The 26,699-nt window shown below is 36.6% G+C and overlaps 1 protein-coding gene across 11 annotated transcripts in view; it reads right to left on the reverse strand.

Annotated features, from left to right (window-relative positions):
• Positions 1-26,699, reverse strand: part of EHMT1 (euchromatic histone lysine methyltransferase 1) — a 297,878-nt gene that overhangs the window by 152,011 nt on the left and 119,168 nt on the right. For 9 of the 11 annotated variants that reach the window (XM_078149928.1, XM_020981693.2, XM_020981698.1 and 6 more), the window contains one exon: positions 13,359-13,446. In XM_078149928.1, coding sequence (XP_078006054.1) covers positions 13,359-13,404 — 46 coding nt within the window. In that variant the 5' untranslated portion in view covers positions 13,405-13,446. Of the gene's footprint in view, positions 1-13,358; positions 13,447-19,133; positions 19,205-22,768; positions 22,866-26,699 lie in introns of those variants that run through there. The other 2 variants (XM_020981696.2, XM_020981699.2) reach the window with 2 other exon arrangements.

A 26,699-nucleotide genomic window follows, 5' to 3' on the forward strand; every position in this document is an offset into this window, starting at 1 on the left:
GAAATTCCCTCTTTTGACTCCTGGCATTTTCTCTGGCTATTCCCCATGCCTAGAATGTTCTTCCTCCTCATTTCTACCTCTAGGATTCCCTGGCTTTCTTCAAATTTTACAGATTTTACAGAAATTTATTCCCAATCCTTCTTAACTATAGTACCTTCCCTCTAGTGATTATTTCACATTTATCCTGTATCTATCCTGTTTATACATAGTTGTTTACATGTTGTGTCCTTCATTAGATTGTGAGTTTCTTGAGGACAAAGATTGTCTTTTGCTTCTTTTTTTATCTCCAGTATATAAGCACAGTGCCTGGAACATACTAGGCAGTTAGTAAATGTTTACTGACTGACTATACTGGAGAGGCTAGGATAATAATTAACCATATTAAGAACAAAAACATCCAAAATCATAGTCATATCAACAGATGCACAGAAGTGCCAACATAATACTAATAAATGAACAGAAGAATTTATGACTGAACAGGAACAGAGAACATTATGAAATACAAAATGGATAATTTTAATTACACTAAATTGAAGTTTTTGCACAAACAAAGCCAATACAACCAAGATTAGGAGGGAAATAGAAAACTGGGAAAGAATTTTTTACAACCAGTATCTCTGATAAAGGCCTCATTTCTAAAATATATAGAGAACTAAGTCTAATTTATAAGAATAGAAGTCATTCCCTAATTAATAAATGGTCAAAGGATATGAACACGCAGTTCTCAGATGAAGAAATTAAAGCCATCTATAGTCATATGAAAAAAAAAATGCTCTAAATCACTACTGATTAGAGAAATGCTAATCAAAACAACTCTGAGGTACCACATCACACCTATCAGATTGGCCAACATGACAAAACAGATAAATGATAAATGTTGGAGAAGATGAGTTGTGAAATGATCCAACCATTCTGGAGAGCAATTTGGAACTATGCCCAAAGGGCTATAAAAATGCGCATACCCTTTAATCTAGCAATAGCACTTCTAGGGCTGTATCTCAAAGAGATCATACAAATGGGAAAAGGACCCACATGTACAAAAATATTTATAGCAGCTCTTTTTTGTGGTGGACAAGAATTGGAAACTGAGGGGATGCCCATCAACTGCGGAATGGCTGAACAAGTTGTGATAAATGAATGTAATGGAATACTATTGTGTGCTGTGAGAAATGATGAGCAGGCAGACTTCAGAAAAACCGGGAAAGACTTGTATGGACTGATTCTGAGTGAAGTGAACAGAACCAGGGGAATGTTGTACACAGTAACAGCAATGTTGTGTGATGATTAACTTCAACAGATTTAGCCTTTCTCAGCAATGCAAGGATCTAAGACATCTCCAAAGGTCTCATGATGGAAAATGTTATGCACAAAAAAGAAAGAACTATGGCGTTTGAATGCAGATCGAAACATACTATTTGTTCTTTTTTTCCCTCCTGTTTTGTTTCCTCTTTCTTCTGGTTCCTCCTATTGGCTCTAATACTTCCTTACAACATGACTAATGTGAATTTTTTTAAAAAATACTACTCATTTTATACTTAGCAAAATCTTTTTTATACTATGGTAAAAGTATGTATCTGAAAACATTACAACATATACAAGTAGTCATTCAACCTCTGCCAGATTATCTCCATTAAGAAGGAACTCCTAGACTCAGAAGACAGTCCACTCCACTAAAAGAAAGCTCTACTTGTTAGGAAACTTCTCCAGACATCAAGCCAAAATTAAGTTTGCACCTCTACTTAGTGCTCTTGGGCTTGCCCTCTATTCCTAAATATTAAAATGTGCTAACCTAGAGTTTTGAAATTTGTTAATTAATCACTCACATTTGTATGCAATAGACACAGAGAATCTTAGTGATTGTCTAATTCAACCTTCTCTTGAACAGCCTTCCTTGTTTGTATATTTCTGTATATTTTCTTTTAATGAATTTTGTTAGTTTATATATTGACCTTAATTTCATCTATGGAATTTTCAGCTCTGAGATTTGGGAGCCATCTCCAGTCATCCTGATCTATATCTTGCCACTAAACACAAATGGCTCCAGAGGAGAAAGTGAAGCTGGTAACTTTGCACAGCCCTCCCTCGTTTAAATCCAATTCACTTGCATGTCATGGAATCACCTTCCTGATGTCATGATCCTCTTTGAGAACAAAGGACAAACAACACCAACAGCCTTCAGGGTCCAAACAGAATAAATTTAATCCCTATTCCAAAAGATAATCCTTCAAATTTTTCAGGATAGTACAGTTCTTTCCTTAGTCCTCTTTTCAGCATGCTACACATCCCTAGTTCCTTCAACCAATTTTCATATGGCATGGAAATAAGACCCTTCACCAATATGGTTCCCCATCTCTGACACTGTCATTATCCTGGTACCAGCCTTCATCCTTTCATGTCTGGGATTTTACAATAAACTGCTAATTGATGTCTTTGACTCAAGTCTCTCCTGACTCCAGTTCATTCTCCATTCAGTTGTCAAAGCAATCTTCCTAAAGCACAGTTCTGACTATGTCACTCCCCTATGCAACAACAGCCATCTATCATCTCCAAGATCAAATATAAAATGCTATTTGGCATTCAAAGCCCTTCATGGTCTGCCCCCCTTTTTAAGTTTTCTTATACCTTACACCTTCTTACCACCACCCCACTCCTATTCTACAATCAAATGACACTGGCCTCCATGCTATTCTAGCAAGACACTACCTCTCCCAACTCCTGGGCCTTTTCACTTCTTACTGTTTCCTTCACATCCCAGGTAAAATCCTACTTTCTGATAGAAGCCGTTTCAAGTCCTCCTTGACCTTAGTGCCTTTCACCTCAGATTATTTCTAATTATTTGTACATAGTTATTTGCAAGTTGTCTCCGTCATTCAACTATGAAAGTACAGACTGTTTTTTGCTTTTCTTTGTATGTCCAGTGCTTAGCACAGTGCCTGGAACATAGCAGGCACTTAAATACTTGTTGACTTCACTTCCTAAAATGTGAAGGCCAGAACTGAATATAATACTCTAGATGCATTCTGACCGAACAGAGCACTGGTTACAAGCATATGATTTTCTTCAAACACAACTAATGAAATTATCTACTTAGAGAGAGAAAGGATTTGATCATCCCATCAGTGAACGCAATGTCCACAATGAAGAAATAATAAATCCTTTAAGAATCTTTTATCTTTCATCTTCATAACCCCAGCACCATAAACATTATGCCTATAGGACAGATTGAGCACTTAATAAAAGTTTGGCAAATTGAACTGCATACTTCCTGTTTTGGGGACAGATGTAGAAAGAAAGGAGAGAGGGGCAGGTGGAATTTCTATTAACATTTTTCCTATTAGTAGAAACTGCATAGAGTATACTGGTTAGATAGCTAGCCTCACAGACAGAAAGACCTGGGTTCAAGTACTGCCTCTGACACATACATACTGGTTGTGTGACTCTGGGATAACCATGTATTCTCTAAGTGCTCTGGGGAACTCTCTAAAGCTATTAATTTGTAGGAAAGGTGCTTACTTAGGTGGATGGAATTTCTTCATCCAGGAATTCCCTATATCTGTCCCTGTTTTCCTATTAAAAGCTTTTAGGAAACAAATCATCACAATCCCAAAAAAAGGAGCCAACTTAAAAGAATTTCTATCAATTATTTTCCTCATTGAAAATGAAATCTACCCCAAACAGCTATCTTTTATTTCCACGAAAGATTTTATTTATTACACAAAATTCTATCTTGAAACACTTCTAAAATGCTTTCAGTTTCTCTTATCATGATTATTTCAACATCATTTAATGATTCTATCCTATGCTATAAATATTCATTTGGATCTCTTATCTTCCCTCTAAGGTCAACAGATGGCATGGTAGATACAGCACTGGACCTGAAGTCAGAAAGACTCAAATCAAGCTTCAGACACTTACTAACTGTGTGATCCAGAGCAAGTCGCTTAACCACTGTCCACCTCAATTTCCTAATCTGTAAAAATGAGACTAATAATAGCATCTACTTCACAGGATTGTTATGAGGATGGAATGAGATATTTGTAAACTGTTCTGAAAATCTTAAAGTGCTAAAGAAATGCTACTTATTATTATTAGACTATAGACTCCCTAAACACAAAAATCATAACCTTTTCATCTATGTATCCTCCACAAGAACTTAATACAGGACATGGGCAAGAAGTTATCTATCGAATAAACCAATGAATGATTGTTTTCTTAAAATAAAAGCCTATGAGAAAATTCTTAACCTTACCAGTGTTCCCTTGTTAGTCCAACATTCCATGACCCCACTGACAATATGTTCCACAGGGGTTTTCTTACCAAAAATTCTGGAGTGGTTTGCCAATTCCTTCTCTACTAGATGCAAACAAAGTTTAAGTTTAAGCTAGGAAGTATCTGAAGGTGCTTTTAAACTCAGGTCTTCCTGACTCCAGCCACCCAGCTCCTTCTTAAATTGTTGATTCCATCATGCCTGACTCTTCATGACCCCATGGACCATACTGTCCATACAGAGTTCTTAGTAAAGATACTAGCATGTTCACTTACAGCAATGCAAAAGAAAAAGTAATTATTTATATGCTTGGAAGTTTGTGTATTTGTATTTTAGTGAGTATAAATTATATCTAATTTAACATTTAAACCCTACCCAAACTCACAATAATAAAATTAGACCAAGGCCTCATCTTTCTGAATACCCTGAGTATCTCTTTGCTTCAACTGTCACAGACAAGTAAATTCATTAGATATTACCTTCTGGTCCTCTGTGACAAAAATGGAGAACTGGAAAATCTACATTAAAGTTCCAAATTATGTAGGCGTAATTCAATTTAACAAGGATTTATTAAGTACCCATTATATCCAAAAGGCACTGGCTAGACACTGGAAATACAATGAAATGAAAAATAGTTTCCTGGCACCAAGGAATTTTGGTGCCATTTATTAATTTTAATATTTTGAAATTAAGGCAATTAGAGGTTACAGTCTTTCCTAAACTCTAAATGAAACAGCAGTCCCTTTATATATAGGTGCAAATTGACACATCACCTTCTCATAGTCCTCAACTTTCATTTTTTAAGTTTCATATTATTTCTAATACAACTTGAGAGTTAAAAGATCATAATGGCCAATGGGGTACTACCAATTAAAACAGTTTCAACAAAAGGAGTCCACATTTTAAAACCTTAAGGATTAGTGACTTTGGAATGGCTGTTTCTTTCTATCAACATAGAATGACTCTTCTATTACTTCATAGACAGTAGTCTGGAGCTACTATGGCCAAAAATGTTCTCACGATGTAGCCAACCTGGTGATAAGCATCTCTAAACTAGTTAGGCTGGCTCCCTACAACAGAAAATCAATCTATTTCTAGGCTCACACTCTAGTACTCTAAAAAGAGTTAAGGTTCTGCTGACACAGCCTTCAGGAACCAGTTACAACAAAGCATGAAAGTAGAACTTTAGTGGAAAAAAAGGAATACTAAGAGGAACATGTGACAAATCCCTATGACAAATGCAACACCACGATTTTCAATAATCAGTACTGAAAGAGAATAATTTGATGGATTATCATTTCTTTGGTTTGATTCCTTTTTCCACTGATGCTGATCGTATCATGAGCATGCCTTCAAAATTTCCAATTTCACAATTAAAAATAATTTACTGAGAGCCTACTGCCTACTATGTGTCAGGTAATGAGCATGGGAAACAAATGCAAAAATGAAACAGCCCATTCCTTCAAGGAACTTACATTCCTAAAAGTGGTCTAGGAAACAATATGAGCAACATAAGTAAATATATACAAATCATACAGCAAGTAAACACGAGGTATAATTCATATTAATGTTTTCCAAAACTTCCTCCACAGGTAATCAACTTAACCTAGTGAATAGAAAAATAATATAGATAATTCCAAAAATAGCAAATAATTTAAGAAATCACCAACTGGCTTTGGAATGTAGCTGTATTCAAAAAACTAGTAATTCAATACATCATTTTTAAAAATGAGTTCAGAATGTAAAAAACAACATTCTTCAGAATGTAAAAAACTATCATCCTCCATTATTTCCTCTTCTCAAAGGAAGTCTCAAAGGAAGAAATGTTCATCATCCTTGCCATGGACAAACCCTATATTTATGCCCCTGTTCCCATTCTATCTCCACTCATCTGACAATCTGCCCCTCAATCGTTCTCACTCCTCTAGTTATAAATCTTTTGATCCAATGGCTCCTTTCCTAGTGCCTACAAATATATCTAAATCCACCTCATCATTTATTAAACAATACTTTGGTCTGCCATCTTCTCCACCTCTTCCCAAAGCTACCATGCTATAGCTTTCTTCCCTTTCACAAACTCCTAGAAAAACCTGCCTATACTCATTGATTCTACAGCTTCATTTCCTTCTCCCTTCCAAGTCTACCGCTGGACTGAAAGTGACTTCTCCAAGGTTATCAACAATCTCTTTTTTCTAATGCTTTTCATTATCTTTTTAAATTTCATCTTTGTTTCCAAATATGTCATCCCCTTCCCCTATCTAATAATCAATCCCTGGTAACAAAAAATAAACAAGAGAAGGGAGGAAAGGTAGTCCAATACAACTATTGTGTCAACTGAGTCTTTCAGTATAAGCAATAATAGTAACCAATCTTTTCTAAGGAAAAAAAATACATTTTTTCATATCTCTTTTACCATTACAATCTAGACTGTTATAATTACATAGTGTTGAGTTTCATTATTGTTGTCATTGTTCTTTCCATGTACCAATTTAGACTACAATTTCTTAATTACTAAGTCCTGTGGCCTTTTCTCAAGCCTCACTTTCTTGACTTCTTCACAATTATCTGAGACTGTTTAACCATACTCCCTCCTCCTGAACACAAGTTCTCCTTCCTGGATTTTTATGACATTGCCCTCTCCTAGATTTCTGACCACTCACAAGCCACTTAACCTACCTGGACCTCAGTTTCTCCATCTAAAAAAGGGATCCCTTCAGGAAGAGGAGGATCAATGAAGTAATAAGAAAAGCTAATGACTAACAAAAGAGAGTAGAACTACTCAATTTTTATTTTCCTCCAGTTTTCTCTGCCAAGAGAAATAACTTTTTACCTAACATAAGTAAGGATATGGTAAAGGGCTATCTACCTGCCCTCAGATAAGTTTCAGTTACCAAACCCAAACAAACTCCATCTCTGAACAGAGTGGTGGATGACATGTACACTCCATTTTCAGCGATCTTTGAAATATCATGGAACATGAAAGAGGTGTTAAAGTATTGGAGAAAAGTAAATAACATTGCCCCCTCCAAAAAAGTAAAGAATACAGGACTCTAAATGATAGTAGGAGGCTTGACTTCAATTCCTGGCAAAAATTCTAGGATATATTATTAATGAATGGGTTGGTGAGTACACCAAAAAAAAAAAAAAGGCAATGACCATTAAAGGCAAGCATGGACTGATGAAGATGGAGGGATATGGAAGAGAACAAGATTTGGACCTAGTTGAATGGGTGAACCCAAAAAGAAATCAATGGAATGATGTCAAAATAAAAGAGGAAATAAGCATCCCAAGTATTTGCACTTGGCCTGGCGATGAAGATTTTTTTTTAAATATCAGTGAATTAATAGTTTAATTGCCAAGTTTACTGAATCAGAGATAACTATGACAGGATCCGAAAAGATATCAAAGATTTTCCCCCATGCCTGAAACTCTTCCCCTCCCCACTGCTGCTTCCTTCAAGTCTAAGCTAACAGTCCATCTTCAACAAGAAGCCTTTCCTAGTCCTCTTTATCTTAGTGACTTCCCTGGAAGATTATCTCCAAAGTATCCTCTGTCTATGACTGTGTGTGTGTGTGTGTCTGTCTGTCTGTCTTGTTCACACATAGTTGTTTATCTATTGCCTTCCTCATTAGACTGTGTTTTCCTTGACGGCAAGGACTGTTTTTTACCCTTTTTGTATCCCCAATGCTTAGCACAGTGCTTGGCACATAGTAGGCATTTAATAAATACCAGCTGACTAGAACCTAGGAGCAAATCTAAAACTGAAATTTTAAAAAGATAAAAGCCAAGTTTTACATTTGGATTAAAAAAATTAACTTCACAAGCAGGAAATCAAAGTCTTGGTAAGACAAGAGTTTGAGTATCTGTGAGTCTATGTCTGTGTATCTGTGTCTATATCTGTTAGTGGACTACAAATTCAATGTGAGTCAACAAAATCATATGCTAGGGCAAAAGGTTAATGCAGTCTTAGAAGTACAGTGTCTAAGACTATAATAATAGTTCTCCTGTACTCTGGACAGACAATATCTGGAGTATTGTGTTTAATTCTATGCATAATATTTTAGGAAGGACATAGACAAGACAGAAAATGTACAGGAAGGCAACCAAGATAGGATGATCAAAATCATTTCATATCCTAATGATACAATCTCATCAATGGAAGGGAATGGAATGTTTATCTCTGAGGTACTGTCCTACATTTCTCTACTTTCTCTTGGCCAAATTCCTAGAAAAAACCATCAATGCTTATTGCTTCCTCGTCCTTTCATTTAACTCATTCCTCAACGCTATGCAATCTAGTTTCCAACACAATCATTCAACTAAAACCACTCTCCCCAAAATCACTAACAATCTCTTTTCTCTTATTGGCCTCTTCGCTGCAAATGATTCCACTGACTGACTACTTTCTCCTCCTGGATAATCTCTCCCCTTTGGGTTTTTCTAGCCCTATGTGGTTCTCTTTCCTACCTTTCTGACTACTTCTTTACAATCTCCATTGCTTATCATCAACAATATCACACCTCTTAACTGCAGAGAAAGCTTTGTCCTAGCCTTTCTTCTCCTACTACATTCAACCACTAACTCCATCAACTCACAGAGTTTTATTACTATCTCTATGCAAATGACATAGAGGCTTATATATCCAACCCGACTCTCTCCCCTAAGTTTCAATTCTACATTATCAACTGTCCATCAGACGTTCTAAATTGGATCTTCCAGAGACATCTCTGGACATCAAAATGTCCAAAACATTACATTTCTATCTAAATTGACTCATCTTTCAAACTTCTCTATTTCTATTAAAAGTACCACCCATCCTTTCAGTCTCTCACATTCATAACCTTGGTGTTATCCAAGAGTCCTAAGTGTACGTATCTAATTAGTTGCCAAATCTTGCCTTTTCTATCTCCACAGTATTTTTTTCTTTGCATCCTGACTCCTCTTCTCTACTACACAACCACTATCTCAATTTAAAGCTATCATCACTTCTCACTTTAATTAATATAGTGATTAATTGTGCTGAATGGTTTTTTCTCCTTCTCTTCTTTACTTTTTTTTACAAGAGATAGCTAGTTAGTTAGGGGAAATGAGAGGGATGTGAAAACAAAACAAAGCTACTAAAAATATTTATAAAAGAGATTGCTGCTAACCTTGGAGAAGTCAGTTTCAGTTCAGTAATAGATTTCGAGGGATTGGGTGGAAGGGAAGGATACAGAGGCAAATGAATAAAGACAGGTTTTTCTAGGAGTTTGGCTATAAACAAGAAGAAAGAATTAGGTAATAAGTATGGGGATGAGGGAAGGTGAAAATGATAGACTCAAATGCTATGGAAAAGATGAGGTAGACGAGCATGTATGAAAAAGGTTGATTTCAGTTGTCTTTCTCTGTCCCTTCAGACAGTTCCCCAATGTGACATCAGGAGATACTCTTCTTTTTGTTATTCTATTGATGACAATCCTAAAATAAGAACACTTGGAGTCACAGCATTCTAAGTTCTTTTAGAATATGTATTTAGAGATGTGTAATTTTTAAATTAAGATTTGGTAGCACTTTAAGTTACTAGTTTTGCTACTAGTTGTTTTGTGCCTCAATTTCTGTATCTATTACATCGGTCAAGTACTAAATGCATTCTTCTGTTCTTTTGTCCCCTAAGCAGTATTAGAGAGACTTAGTTGAACAATGTATATACAACATGCTAAACTGCTAGAGAAAGGCACTCTTTAACTATCTTAGAAACACTGCTGTATTCTGACTAGTATCAGTATCCCACTTATATTACTTTCAAATCTAGACTGAGATTTGTTCAAAGATATTTTGTATTTTGATCACTGCTTGCCATAAATCATTGTTATCGATCAGCAAACATTTGCCAAGCATACAAATCTGACTCTTTGTGAACTCATTTGAGATTTTCTTGCCAAAGCAACAGAAGTTGTTTGCAATTTCCTTCTCCAACTCATTTTACAGGTGAGGAAACTGAGGCAGACAGCAGTCAAGTGATTTGCTCAAGGTCATACAGCAAGTAAGTATCTAAGGCCAAATTTGAACTCAGGTCCTCTTGATTTCAGGGCCAGTACTCTATCCACTATACCACATAGGTGACTTAGGAGGATTGTCATTCTGACTAGCATCACCATCCCATGGATGTCACTTTTAAATCTAGACTAAGATTTGTCCAAAGATATTTTGTATTTTGGTCATTATTTGCCATAAATCATTGCTATCAATCAGCAAGTATTTACTAAATGCCAAGCATACAAATTTCTTAAAAAGAAACTATTCCTGTTCTCAAAAGCTAACATTCTATCAAACGAGACAATACGTATCTATATAAAGACAGAATTAACAGAAAGTAAGTATAAGGTAGTTAGGGACAGAAGAGCACTAGCAGCTGAAGGGGGCAGGATAGACTTTGTATAGAAGGGTCTTGAAGGAAGAAAGGGATTATGAGACACAGCGTGGGGAAAGGCATTGTACAGATAAGAGATGGAGTTCCTTGGGTGAACAACAGAGAGAAGGTCAGTTTTATTGGATTGTTGATTAGGGAAAGTTGAACAATATGTAATGAAACTGGAAAGACAGGTTGGAGTCAGGTTGTAAAATGCATCAAAAACCAAAAACAGGAATTTCTATTTCATCTTAGAAGCAACAGGAAGAGAGAGTGAGAAAGAGAGAGAAAGCGAGAGGGAGAGAGGGAGAGAGGGAGAGAGAGGGAGAGAGAGAGAGAGAGAGAGAGAGAGAGAGAGAGAGAGAGAGAGAGAGAGAGAGAGAGAGAGAGAGAGAGAGAGAGAGAGAGAATGTGTATGTAAAATAGTCAGTTCTAAATACTTAAAGAGTATCACCTTGGAAGTTGTGTGGAGATGGGACTGACTTCAGGCAAGAAGACCAATCAGGAGCTTGCTGTAGTAGACTAGATGAGAGGTACTTAGATTTCAACAAAGCTTTGGATAAAATGTCTTATGTGATTCCTGAGAAGAATATTGAGAGATGTAATATATATGAATTTGGAACTGGTTAGATGGTCAGCATGAAAGAATAATCATGAATGGTTTAATGTCAACTTGGCAAAAGATTTTCAATGGAATGGTCCAGGGATCTCTGCTTAGACTTATGCTTTAATATATTATCAGTTACTTGGAAAAGAAGATAGAGAGCATATTCATCAAATGTACAGATGACACAAAGCTAAGAGGAAGAGCCGTCACACTCGATGACAGTCAGGATACAAAAATATCTTGAAAGCCTAGAGATTGAACTGAATCTAATAAGATAAAATTCAATTGGGAGAAATGTAAAGATACAGTATTATGTATTTTGATCTTGAAAGACCATACACCTTAGTCTAATATGAGTCCAAATGAGTCCAACACCTTAATTTTCCAAATGAGGAAACTGAAGCCAACAAACATTAGGTCCATGGTCTCATGGATAAGTTGTAGACTTTGGATTTGAACCTAAGTCCTCTTGCTTTAAATTCCACATTCTTTCTACTATGAAACTCTGGATTTGAGGATAAAAAGAATCATTTTCACAAGTATAAGATGAACGAAACATGCTTAGGCAGCCACTTGTCTGAAAAATACCTAAACATTTTTATGAACTAAAAATTCAGTATGTGAGTTAGAAGTATATTGTGACAGGCAAAAACATTAATGTGATCTTGGGCTGCATTTAGACAGACACAGCTTTCAGGAGTAAGAAAGTCCTATTTCCTCAGTACTGTGCCTGAGTCAGACCTCATCTGTAGTACTCTGGACAGAACAGTTTAAAAAAGAGACTGATGAACTGAAGAACATTAAGTCCATATTATGTGAGGATCAACTGAAGAAACTAAGGATGTTTAGCCTAGAAAAGAACATGATTCCTAAGCAAGTATTTGAAGGGATGTCATGTTGGGGAATACAATTATCTTCTGACCCAAAGGGGCAGAGCCAGGAGCAATGCATGTAGATTGCACAGAAGCCATTTAAGGAATAATGACATTCATGTAAAAATTCCCAACAATTAGGACTGTCCTAAGTAGAAATAACTGACTAAAGCGATGGTGAGTTTCCTTCTCCGTCAAGGTATTCAAGCAGAGGATGAATGATCACTTGCCAGGTATGTTATAATGGAGATTCTTTTCATGTGGTTTAAGTTTAGACTAGGTGACTACCAAAGTTCCTTTCAACTCTCAAAATGTAGTGTGATTCTGTGTTACTCAGATAGATAAGAGCCACCACACTTCCTTCTTCTGCAAAATGATAACAAATAATCCATGCACAACCACAGATAGGCTAATTCTGAGGAAAGCACTTTCCAAACTCAATGTTTACAAAAGAAATTATAATTATGCAGAGGCATGAAGATATGATTTTGTAAGATCTCTTGCAAAAGCATTTCATGAAGTATTTGATGATTAACTGATTATAAGCAGACTATAAGAAATAATAGTGAAGATGTGTTAGATATGACAATTAGTATATTAAAACAATATGGACTACTAATGACCAAAGAAACTTAGGAATACAACTAATTAACCGATCATTAAATGTTAGTTTCTCACATACAAAGAAAAATAAGTTCAAGGTCTCTGTGAAAAAGAAAGCTTTGGTGATCAGGCAGATTAAATAATTTAGCACTAAGGTCAAAAAAGCCAACCTCTTAACCAAGGTGGAGCAAAAAGTCAATCAATCTAGACAAACTACAGCATCATATTTTAGTAAACAGTAAGGTAAACATACCAGAAACTGCCTTTGAGGCCAAGAGCCTTTTTTGATTCCTTACTCAATTCATTTCATGACCCTACATACATACCTTACATAATTTCTATCCAGTTCAAAATAAAAGGAAAAAATGCAATAATACCATTTATATAAAAATATCTTTTTTCTTTTCCTAATTCCCATCTCATAAGCAATAACCAGTAATGCGTATAGCATGCAACAAGCACTACTGAATACCCATTCAAAAACCAATTTAAATACTTTTTTTTAATAGTAAAGGAACCTGAAACCTAAAACAATCAAGGTTTTCAGTGCTTATTTACCAATCTCAAATTCACCAACTCAAAAAATGGCAGTAAAGGTCTTAACTGAAAATACATACTTACCTTCTTCTTTATTGTTTGTGATATCTTTCAGCAGTTCAGTCTTCATGCAGGTATCCTTCTTAATCTCCCCCTTACTCAACACTGCTTGCTACAAGGAAACAGAATAACCAAAATGGATTAAAACATGCAGTACCAATTAACAATTCTAGCAAACATTTGAAATCCTAGTTTAAATAGAAGCCCAAAATCAAAATTAATCCTTTTGTTCCAAAACTACTTGTCAGAGCTAAAAATATTAAATAAAAACATTTCCAAAGTAGTCTACTCGAACTTTCGATATTATGTGTGCCTGAAATGTGTGTGTGATGCCAAATGTGACAGAGAGCTGGCCTCAGAATCAGGAAATCTTGGGTTCAAGTCCTGTGACACATACCTGCACAAGTCTGACCATGTCACCTCCCTACTCAATAAACTCCAGGGCTCCCCATTACCTCCCAGAACAAATTAAAAAATCCTTTATTTGGCATTCAAAGCCCTTAATAAACTGTCTCATCATCCAGCCTTTCCAGTCTTCTCATACCTTATATCTCCTCCTCTCTCCCCAACCCCCTGCCCCCTTTCCATATACTCTTTGATCCAGTGACATTGGCCTCCTTCTTACTCCAACAAGAGGATCCATCTCCAGATTCCAGTCATTTTCATTGGCTATCCCTGCATACCTGGAATGCTCTCTCTCCTCATCTCTCCTCCTCCTGACTTTTCTGGCTTCCTTCAAATCCCAGGTAAAATTCCAGCTTTTAGAAGAAGTCTTTCCAAATCACTCTTAAGCCTAAATCCTAAATAAAAAATAAACTCTAAAATGCATTTCCCTCTGCTGATTATTTCCAATTTATTATCTTGTTATTTCCAATTTATCCTGTTTGTCTGTACATAGTTGTTTGCATGTTGGGACTATCTTTTGCCTTTCTCTGTGTCCCCAACGCTTAGCACAGTGCCTGGCACACAGGCACTAAATAAATGTTTACTGGCTGACCAACTAGACTATGTGACCCTAGGGAAGTCACTAAACCTCTCAGTGCTCTAGACCACACGTGTCCAACAGGCAGCCCAAGACCTACAAAACTCTAGATTAAAATATAATTGGGAAATGTTTAACAAAATAAGTAAAAATACAACAGAACATAGATAATGTTAATATGTGATTTTTTTAAAAGACATTATGTAGCCTGCAGGGATCCTTATGTATGGTTCTATGTGGTTTGACACCACTATTTTAGCTAGCTCTAAAACTTTGTAATTTGCAAAAGAGTTGCTGATCTGCGTTGGTAGAGGAAGTTTCCTCTTTGAGAGTTCCCTATACCAATGAAATCATAGGTTTTGACCCCGTAACCATCACTACCAGCAATACATACCACTACCAAAATCCCAAGGATATTTCCCTGTTGAAAAACAGCACAGCCCACAAAACTTTTGAAGATCTTTTTCAAACAAACACACAATAGAGGTATATTTCAAGTCTATGCAGTCAGTCAGCTGCATCAACAAAATCAAATTAATAAAATTTTTGGATATCTACTATCTACCAGGCACAGTCTAAGGCACTGTGCTGTGGGAGATACAAAGAAACCAAAAAACAAAACAAAACCCTAGCCTCTATCCTCATGAAGCTTACAGTCTATTAGGGTAACTATGCATAGGGATAGTGATAAGGATAGGCACTAGATCTATGATTTCACTACTATAGGGAATGCCTAGATCAGGAAATCCCCCTCTACAATGCAGGCTAGAACCTCCTCTGAAGCTTATATAGTCTTAAAGCACTTCCTAGAGAACTAAGAGGGTTCAGTAACAAGGTCACTAAACTAATATGTGTGTTAGAAGCAGGACTTGAACCTGAAACTTCCTGGTTCCTAGGCTAATTCTCTACCATATCATACTCCTCAAAAACAATATATAAACAAAGGAGAAGACAAACAATGAAAGAGAAAAATATAGTTCAATAGTTTTCAAATAACTTTTAACAACCTCTTGAATTAGGTGGTACAAGTATTATTATCCCTATTAATACCAAATGAAGCAAACTCCTTCTTCTTAATATCAATGTAGTGATGCTGTACAGCTTCCAGTAATGGAAGTATATATAGTATCCTAAGAATTAGTGTTAAGTCATTAAAAGTACAATAAAGAGGCAGATAGTAGGCTTGAGTAGGCTGCTGAATATAACCAAAGAATAATTTTCATAGAGCCAACAATATATCATTGGAGAGATATAGAATTGGAAAAGAAAAGAGGCCAATGATCTAACAAGAAGGATGAATAACTATAAAGAGTCAGTGTATTGTACTGGTATCAATGGAATGCCAAGGTCATGCAGGTACTAAATAGAAGAGCTGGAATCAGAACTCAGGTCTTCCTACTCCAAATCAGCACTCTTGCTCACTATGTTCTTCTATAAACCTGAATCATGTCTCTGGCTGTGAGGCCCAATTCCCAAATTTCTAAAATTAAAGTGTAATTCCCTAATGGGAAGCCTACCTTTAGAATTCTATCTAGGATATTTCCTTCTGCCTCTCAGGTCCAGAATATGTAAGTTTCTAGATACAAAAATTACTGATCTTGACTTATCCTGAGTTTTTTATAGAGTAGATTATATACACAGCACTTTTCTCCTATCTGCTGCTCAAGGTATAAATTCCCCTTGTCCTAGGTCCCCTTAGTCTACACAGATATGGCCTTTGTACCTGAAAAGCCCCAAACACACAATTCAAATGGCTGTAGAAACACTAAACACCATCTAATTTATTTCAGAATAGTCAGAGTTTACATACCTGAGCTTGCCCTTGGACTAGACCCCTCTGAAGCTAGGAATCCCCAACTACTTTAAGATAGTATTTCCATTTTTCTTTAGAAAAGGTGTTCTACATTATTTAGAAATCATTGTTTGATGCACAGTCCTCTACTCCATGGATTTTTGATATCCTCAATCTATGTATACTCTCTGCCTATTCAAAATGCTGACCATCCTTGCCTTCCTGTCTTGTCAGATTCCTGTCCATTTCCTTCCATAAGTCCTCCACAGAGGAGCTACCAAATATGCCATATATTTTAATCTGGATCTTGAGGATATCAATGTATACCTGTCAAGAACAGTGTCAACAAATGGATAATACATGATATTTAAAAGGACAGATCAAATGTTATCATGACCACCTGGAAGAATATAAGAATTTAGTTTCACAAAGGCCTGGCAAAGTCACTTGGTCAGAAGTTAACGCCTAACCTTAAGACCTAACTAATAAGAAGCCAGCTATATAACCAGAAATAGGCAGAATGGAGGCCAGAATAGTTGGACATGAATCTCAGAGACCCAGAGGTCTAAGAGACTGTCAGCTTGATTACAATAGAATTCATCTTACCTAAGCCATGAGCTGTATTGTCTTGTATTACTAAATTTTCCAATGCCATTAAAGAATCTAATGGTTTTTCAACATCTACAGACGGTATACATATGCACTGTTAATAGATTTTCCAGACCTTAATAAATGTTTGGAGATTCAAAGACTTGCCTCCTCAGTGCTCTTAATATCAGAAACCTAATGAGCCTTTAAAATTCTTTATGAGTCACAATCCTGCACAAGTTAACTCCAACTCAAAGCCTTTCATAATTCTCTCAGCTGTTAAAACTCTTCAAGTTACCATGTGTTTGCTTATCTGTACACCTTGTTGTATTTCCTCCCAGAAGAATGTAAGCTCCTTGAGGACAGGAACAGATTTCTTTTTGTTTTTGTAGCCTTGCACAGAGTAGGTATGTAATAAATATTGATTAAATTAAATCATCCTTGGCTGTGTTCCTCACACTACCATTAAGCAAGCTTATTGTTAACAAAATAGTTTTAATGTCAATCATATGAAGATAGTTTACTTCGTTTTTCAAATACTAAGTCAGTGAAGCAAAAGCAAGTACTTTCAAGCTAAAAGAATTTCACGAATGCTGCCAATGATGGTCTATGCTACCTGAGAACTAGCCTAGCTTAGTTCTAGCCTCACAGAGAAGCTTGTTACCAGAAGTCTGGTCACCAGGGGATCAATTCTTCAGCCACAGAGACACACAAACAGAAAAAAAAAATGCAAAAGACTCCCAAAACTTGTACAGCCTACAGCAATAGAGTAGCAAAGGGAGGGAAGAATGATAAGAATCACAGAATTCATAAATTAATTTAACTATCTCTAATCTTTGCTCAAAGACCTGAAAAACAATATACTATTAAAGGAATAGGAACTGGATCTGTAAATGCATTGGTATAGGGAATGTCAGTATGAGGACATCCCCTCCACCAACAGAGGTTGGGACCTTCTCTGCAAGTTCTAGTCTTAAAGAGTTGCCCAGAGCACTCAGACATTAAATGCCCTGTTCAAAGTCACACAGCCAGCATAACTCAGGTTTTCTTGGTTCCAAGAATGGCCTCTATGTCATGCTTCAATAATAAAGAAACAATAGTGACATACTTGGTATAGGTGAAATAGAAGACATAAAGAAGTCAAGGCTAAATGAAAGATGGCTCAAAGAACCTCCTCAAAGGAGCAAATTAAAGGATTTGGTTTCATACAAGGCAGAAAGGTTTAGCACTAGGCTTGGAGACAGGTTAATAGACTGGTTCTAACATCAGGGTAATTTAGGTAATTATTGGACAAGTGATGTAACCTTTCAGTCTCAGTTGGTTCTTCCACAAAATAGAGATAACAGTACATGAACCTCGTAACTTCACAGACTGTCATGAGGAAAGTAATCTGTAAACTTTAAAGTGTTATACAAATGAGTTAAAGCAATGACAGTGATCTAATTCATAAAGTCAAAAAGAAACATTTCATAGAATATGTGTAAGTAACTTCTTAAAAGCATAGAGAATGTTACAGTAATTTGCACAGAGAGTCAATTAGTCAGCAATTATTAAACTCTTAGTATTTGTCAGACACAATGCTGAGCATACTGAGCATGGGATTTAAAAAAAAAAAAAGACAAAGGTGAAGTTCCTGCCCTCAAGGAGCTCACATTCTAATGGGGGGGTGTATTAGGGAGGAGACAGCATGCAAACAACTATGTATATACAATCTATATACAAGGTAAAGGTAGGTATTCTCAAAGGGGGTGGAGGATGCAGAGGTTAGAACTGAAGACAGGATTTGAGTTGATTCTTGAAAGAAGCCAAGGAACCCAGGAGGCAAAGGTGAAAGCATTCCATGTATCCAAAATAGCCAATAAAAAAGTCAGAAAATGGAATGTCACACGCAAGTAACAACAAAGTGTGAGTTAACAGCAAGAAGACCATTGTCAATGGATCACAAGAGTTCAGGAAGGGGAATAACTGGAAAGGCAGGAAAGGGTCAGGTTGTGAAGGGTTTAAAAAAGTGCACAAAGTTCATATTTTTGCTATGGTCCAAGTTATGTATGCTGAAAGGGAAAAATGCTTGCCATCCTAGAAAGGAAGGTAAAATTCCTTAAGATTTCTTCTATGCCTGATTAAATTTGCGGCCTTTAGCTCCCTATTGGGCCCAATCAAGTTAAAATATAATTGGAAAATGTTTAAGAAAATGAATAAAAATATAATTTAACATAGATAATATTAATTTGAAATGTTCTAAGTCATTATGCAGCTACAGAATCCATTTCTATTTGAGTCTGACACAACCACTCTATACTATCCAGGTTAGGATTTTTTAAAGAAAGACACTTAGATGAAAAGGGATCAGCCGAAGCAAAAAGAAATCCTGGCCTCTCTTCAGGTAGATGGACAAAAGCATCTGATTCAAAGGAGAAAGGGAAAAAGGATCACTCACCAACTAGAGCTAAATGAGGCTTGTACAGAGGCTGGACACTCTGAAAAGGATGCAACTACTTGTTCTCTGAGGAATTATAATGTGAATCCACAGGTGCCATCTAGTGACACATCAACCAAATTAAGGGTCAGAAGAGGATGGCAGTGCTGATTAGTCACTACATCCTCAGAGGTTCTGAAACAGCCATTTTTCAACCTGAAAATAACAAGAAAAGTCTCCTGTCATCTAGGATACATCTCCTAAACATGATGGAAAACTCTCAATTGGTCACAACTGATGACCACAACCCACCCTCTGTTTATGTGAGCACTAATGATACTGTCAAAAGGAATCTGTAAAGCAATGTTAAGAATGATGAAATCTTGTGAAGAAACTAAAGAAATGTGGAACACACATATATTTTAATCCCTATGGCTTAACCTAGACTTCAGAAGAAAAAAGAATGGGTAAGAAGTGAACATCTGGTTAACATGTCTAAGAAGGTAATTTGAATTTCTGGATCACAGTTGAAAATATAGGAATGACAGATAATTTGGGCCAGGAATGGAATACACCTAAAGAGGGTTGGTAAAAATGAAAAAGGACAGAGGAGGGGAAAAAACAGAGAAGAGGAGAATCTGTCATATATCTATATAGCACAGAATATAACCTACAGTACAGGAAAAAGAAGAGGAGAGATGCCTAGAAACAGTGTACATGGAGGAGAATAATATATAATAATGATAGAAAGGCAGGCTAAAGCAAGGTTATGAAGAGCTTTAAAGGTCATGCTGAAGAATGTATATATAATCATAGAAGTAAGAATCACTGGAGTTTATTGAATGGTCAGAAATGTGCTTTAGGAAAATCACTTTGATAGCTGTACAAAGGACAGACTGGAGAGAGAAGAGACTGAAGGCAAATACCCTAAACAGAAGGCTACTGCAATTGTCAAGACAAGATACGAGAGCGATAGGATAGTGGCTGTATGAATGTAAAGAACAGGTAAAGAGATTCTGTGACAGTAAAAATGACAAAACTTCGCAACTGACTGGCTAAAAGTGAGAATGAGAAGTCAAGAATGATACCAACGTTGCAAGCTTGGGTAACTAAAAGGATGGTGGTACTCTTAATAGATAAAGGAAAGTTTGGAAAAGGACAGGCTTAGATGGGAAAATAATGAGTTGTTTTGGATATACTGAATTTGAGATGTCTTTGGGACATTCCATTCAATATATCCAATAAGAAGATAGTGTATTTATATGTGTATATCTGTATATACACACACTTATGTGTGCACGCATATGCACATGGGTAGCCAGAAAATGTGTTGGTCCCTGGGAAGAAGATTTAATTAACATATGACCTAAATGAGGAATAAACCTAGGTCAAGCCAACGGTTGTAGAACAACAGAGAGCAGATGGTAACTATAGCCCTGATGGTCCAAAGAGCTAAAGAATAAACATACTGAGTGATTAAAAGAAAAATACCTGTCTATCCCAGGTGATTCCGGGAGAAAGCTAGGAATTATAAATGCAGGTAGATCCATTGCTTCATAAATTTCAATGTATGTAGTTTATCAACATACTGTATCTTCCTCTCTCCTTCAATATTAACAGAGTCCCAGATGCAGCAAGCCTCCCGGTATTGGTTAAAGCATTTAGTTCCAAAAACATATTAATGAAACTAAGGTCACAGGTTCAATCTCCATATGAGCTAGTAGCCTTTGCTCTGTTTCACAGCTCCAAAAAGTACAACTAAGAATGGCCAACCATCTTGTACTAGCACTGCCGGGGAAAGAGGGGGTGGTGACAAATTGGCAAAAATTATTTAACATTGTCATAGAAAAATTCAAAAAGCATAACCTAATAATGATGGATCAAAAATGTCCTCTCCCTACATGAAAATGCTGCAGTGCAAGCCAGAATACAATGCTAATTGCTCTAAGTTTAATGGCTTTATCATTAACTCCAAGGAAGAGTATAGATTTCTGCTGTATTTAAATTCTCTTGCATGAAATAGGGCTTGAACAAAGTGGGCCATCAGCTAGGGTCTTTTAAGTTATTTTGCCATGTGAAGACTTCCAAACAAAGCTTTATTCAATGACCTGAAAGTGAGCTATCCTGACTATCTCCTGAGATATTACTTGGAGTTTTCCTTGCCTAATTATTGGTAAAGATTTGCTAGCCTATTTTCTGTCCTTCATGACATTAACATATTCTTCTAGAAAAATGAGAAAACACTAACACAAACTTCTCCAAATTCTGATGTAAATCTAATTTAAAATATTACTTATCAAAACCTGAAAAACTACAAAAGTAGGGGGGTACTAAGTACAAAACACTAGTTTAAGTTAAATTTTCTAAGAAACATATTTCACCTTAAATAACAATGACCAATTTCAGTCTTTTTAGTCTCATTAGTATTTATTTCTCCCTACAATAAAGATAGTGCCTAGCTATACTGTCTTGGTACCTGCCAAAGAAAAGTCCCTTTGCCACCCTACTAACTCCAAAAAAAGTTTCCTACCAGTGCTAATACAAGACACAAGCAGTAGGCACTCAATATAAGTTGACTGATTTTTTTAAATTATCTAGTACCCTAGGCATTTCTTATCCCATCATTTAGCAATCTGAAAGGTAGCTGGAATGTCACCACTAAATTTTTTCTTTCATTTAAAAACTGATTACACAAACACACATGTTTATTACACTTGAAAAGTTCCTAAAGTGACTTACTCTAAGTAACTCTTCACAAAGCTACTCATCATAAAACTAGGCCTAGGTAAGGTCTCTGGCTCTTCCAATGTTGATGTTACAAACTCCTTCATATTCAACACAAATTTTGTTCTAACCTCAAGTCTTTCAACTCTTTATACAGGTGTCATTTTCATATAGCTAATCTAGCCATTTTCCTAAGTTCCTTAAGTCACAATAAATTTTGGTACCATTACTCCTAAATAATATATTCCCTTCTTCAAGACCAAGAACAGGCCTACAAGACAGAAAACTTTCCTTATATATTCTACTCAGCAAAGACAAACTTGGGACATATAATGGTGGATTTTGAAATGGCATAGCACCAAAAAGTCAGTAAAAGACAAAGAGAGCTTCTGTTCATCTCCCTAAAATAACCAGGTTCCTTACCAAACAAAACATTTTTACAAGGTTCTCCTGACAGCTTTTTCCAATGCCTATCCCTAAAACAACTCAAAATGGCACTCATTAACATTAAAGAGAATCGTTCCTGTCATTTCCTGAAGACAATCACAACCCCCATATTACATCAATTTGATATATTTATGTCCTGTGAAAAGAAAAATCAATCATTGGGTCAGTGATCATGAAAGAAGCAATACCAGTATTTGAAATCCACCTCCCAGTTAGCTACCACAAAAAAAGGGCAGTCTTCCCCTTCCTTACTGGCCTATCAGAAGTCAGCTCCATCCACTTCAGGGAAAAAATACTTTCCAACATGAAGACAGTATTCACAGAGTTCTACAGAACACACACAGCCACATATACAGAGCCACATACACACTTCTCTCTCCTCCAAAACAGTCCAGTTTTTTAACTGTTCAACCATTTAGCCCAGCCATCCAGCACACAGTTTCACCTAAAACTTGTTAGTAGCAACTTTGTAGAAGTGCCAATACCTCCATTTTTTCCCCTTAAATTCAAAGCAAACTTCCCTTTTTGCTCACACTCCACCATGCCCCAATCTGTCGTCTCCTGATTGGCAGAGAAATTTTATACCCTCCCTCCTAGCAGAGCAATGTCGGCTTCAACAGCAGCCCCAACAAAAGCCAACTGCCAAGCATACGCTGTTTCAAAATAAAAGTCCCAATCGCTCTCTTTTTCCTGTAGTCGTCAATCTCCATATCACTGCCTATAACAAAATGATTTCTAATCTTTATTACTATATCGATGTCACAAAAATTATGTACCACAAAGAAAATAAATCATTTTGTCCCTATTTCTTCCAGGAAACCTTAAAGATAAACAAGGAAATTGATGCTTGCTTCTTGAAAAACCTTCTAAAGGCCAGTTTTATTGAATGAGAAAATCCAAGGACTAAAGACACACAAGGACACAGGCAATCTCCTCTCTTTTTAAAGTAAGGATGTAATTTCCAAAGCTCAAAGCACCTAAGCAAGTGAGGGGGAGGAGGGGATGTGAGCAGACTAGTGGCTACAGAGCATTTCTAATTGTAGAACTAAAACATCTCTAGGTAAGGTTTTCTAAATGGAGACAATTCCTCAGCCCAAGGAAGCATTTTCACACCTTCTCTATGAATTGGAAAAGGGAATCTCATAAGTAGCTAGGGTTTAAAGCAAAGGAGATTGATTCTAGGCAAGAAAATAAAACAATAGAAAAATGGTAGTACAGTAGATACTAGTCCATTCTCCTTATGTCCAGAGAGGAATTAATCATAACATACATATCATTCAAAAGATAAGAAAAATGTGATCTTATTTGTCATAGGGCAAACCCAAATAAAGTGTGCTTTCAGACAATGGTCCAAAAGGGTTAAGGGGAAAAAAAAACCACAAACAAAAGTCTAATGTAGCAGGGAAGGGGTCAATATGAGAAAGAGGAAAGAGAGAGAGAGAGAAAGAGAGCTGAAGACTTATCCTTCCTTCCATTAAACATAAAATATATTTAAAAGAGTTGTTGGGTTGTTTTTTTTTAAACTCAGTCTTTCCTTTAACAGAGATCTCCAAAGATACATCAGTCTAAAAAAGAGAAATGAATGACAAAAGGATTATTGGTCTAGTATTAAGAAAGCTTCCAGCAATACTTATATTCATACCCACCCACCACTCAATCTTTTTCACTGTCACCCTCCATTCAAATAATCTCCCCTCCAAACCCCTACTAAGTCTTAAGTCACTGGGCCTGAGCTAAGGAATGAAATTCTACTTCAGGAGCAACCCCTCTGTGGAGTACATCAACAATACAGTACTTCACATAATGTGAAAAGCATCAACTTTTCCAGATAGTAGAAAATCAAATATGAGAGGAGAGGCAAACCATTTGATAAGTGGCATACAAAGAATTAACATAGCCATTTATTTCTGTAAATAGCACTCAATGAAAAGCCATGCCCTCCTTACTTCCTTTTCCCAGTGAGTTGTTTAGGAAGCAAATGGTGGCAAAGGAAGCCCTATTGTCAACTTTTAATATTTCTTTAGGAGCAAATGCACCTTGCACCTACCTATACTCTGAGATGGTGTCACCCAGTTCAAAATCCTGTTCACTAAAGGGCAAACTACTTCCTTGAAAGGCTCTGGCAATCATGTTCACTTTAGCTTAATAAAACAAATAAAACAAGATGACATGTTGTTCAAAAAGTTTATGGTGAGATCAAGTTCATCAATAAAAGGAATAAAGTTTACTGTTCACAAAGAAAACTACCTATTTTCAAGGCAATACTATCATTTTTTGGTTACTAAAATCCTCCTCCCAAATTCTCTTTCAAAAGAGCTAGAAGTCCCTGCATATTAAAGCCCCCAAATGGAGAAGCACATGCATAAGATTATAAGAGACTTTTTAATAATAGACCTAATTTATGACCATTGTGTTGATTTACAGAATCAGGATTTTGTAGATCCTCCATTTCCTCAGTACAGACAAAGAACGAAGTTGACAGAGGTAGTATTATTTAGGCACTTTCACTATCTTTCTCAAAAAAGGGTAGCATAACAAAAGCAAGAGTCAAATTCTACATGGCAATCAGTGCTATATACGGAAGCTCAACTTTCTCCCATCCACATCAAGCAATCAATTTTTGAAGTTTATGAACAGGATACTTCAATACTTGGAATAGGAATTGAGAATAAAATGTGTTAAAACAGGTAACTGAAGCAAAGCAATATATGCAAACAAATTTAGAACAGAAAGCATGCCTCCATTCCAGTTCTCATCCAAATACTTGCTTTAGTTCTTTTGGTTAAAAGATCCACATTATGACAATTCCAGAAAAACAGCTCCTCCAGATTTTCTCCTCTTTACCCTCAGTTCATCAGGACACACTCAAGGGAATACAGGAGTTGACTTCATTTCCAACTTCAAAAGCCAGGTTGCCATAAAGGGAAAGTGCCTTCCCTCTCAACGCCTGGAATTTCTTGGAATTTCCAGGCCTTCTTTTATTTATAGGCCCTCTTAAATACAAAATCCCAAGTCAAAAGACAGGGAGAGGGAAAAGAAGGGGTAAAATGAGGACGTCAAGCAGCAGCAATGAAGCCTCTTACAAAATGAAGAAAAGTGTGGGGGAGGAGGGGAGATGACTAATGGGGGGGGAGAAGAAGAATCCTCTTATAATTGAAGTAGAAACACCCTCCCCATGCTAAGGCACTAGTCTTCTGAAATATGTTCAAAGCAAGACATTCTCTTTAGTGCCTATCGTCCTTTTAAAAAAAAACAAAAGGAAATCCTCAGAATCTTTAAGCCATGGATAAGGATTTAGTCCCTGAAGTATTGTTCCTGCTCTGTCATTAGAATACTGTAGCCAGGTCTTTCAATCCCAAGAATTGCACTGAATTAGATCATCTTTCTCTGATCACCTCCCCCTACAGGCTGTTCTGAGCATGCTCAGCTCAGCCTTGCACTGCCATTTCATAACTGCATTGTTTACAGACACACAGTGACCTGCCATTTTTTGACAGTAAAATAGAAGCTAGCATTTGCAACACTAATGTTTCTCACAATCACAGTTAATATACAGGCCTGTTCAAATCAAGTTCTTTCTTTATAAGGCCACACTGAATTGCCTTACAATAAAAATTCAAAACTAGGAACATAATTAAAATCCTGATGAGCAAATTCTCCTGCTGAGAATGAACTGAAGAGTTGTTTTATGTTAAAATCTAACCATGAAATAACCAAGTTCCACAAAAGCTAGCAATAAGCCAATTCTTGGGGGACCGAGAGGGAAAGGAAGATATGGTATTCACTATCTGTACTCTCCTGAGCAGGTTGGCCAGAGCGTAACTAGCTCGGATGTCATCTAGAAATCCTATATTCAGCCTTGATATTTTTCTAAAATATTGTTTAAGACAGAAGCCTGATCTGGAGGTGGGGGGCTCAAAGATAAATCACTACTCGGTTCTTACCAAGTTTTCCTTAAATGCAAATTGAAATATTTAGACACATAAAGAAATCAGAAAGACTAAGCAGCAAAAATTCCCAAGAATGATAAGCATACCTCTGTAATAATTTAGCCAGGCTCCTAGAAAGAAACATCTACATTTGCTGCCTCTACTGCCTAACCACCCACTCATTCTCTATCCCCTGCAATCTGCTTCCAATCCCTCAATTGAAACTGCTCTATCCAAGGTTAATAGCCATTCTTTAAACTGCATGATCCAAAAGCCTTTTCTCAGCCTTCCTCCTTGCCTTCTGGGATGATTTTCATACTATGATGACCCTCGTCTTCCTGGGTACCCTCTCTTCCCTTGGCTTCTCTGATTCTCCTGATTATCTTCCTGTCTATTCCTTCTCTGAGTTCCTTTACATGGATAAAGACATGGATAGTTCATCATCCATGTCTTTCTTAGCCCAACGCTCTCATCCTGGCTGCAGTCT

The sequence above is a fragment of the Phascolarctos cinereus genome, unplaced genomic scaffold (assembly GCF_003287225.1).
Source record: "Phascolarctos cinereus isolate Bilbo 61053 unplaced genomic scaffold, phaCin_HiC Scaffold_2;HRSCAF=192, whole genome shotgun sequence".
Taxonomy (NCBI): Eukaryota; Metazoa; Chordata; class Mammalia; order Diprotodontia; family Phascolarctidae; genus Phascolarctos; species Phascolarctos cinereus.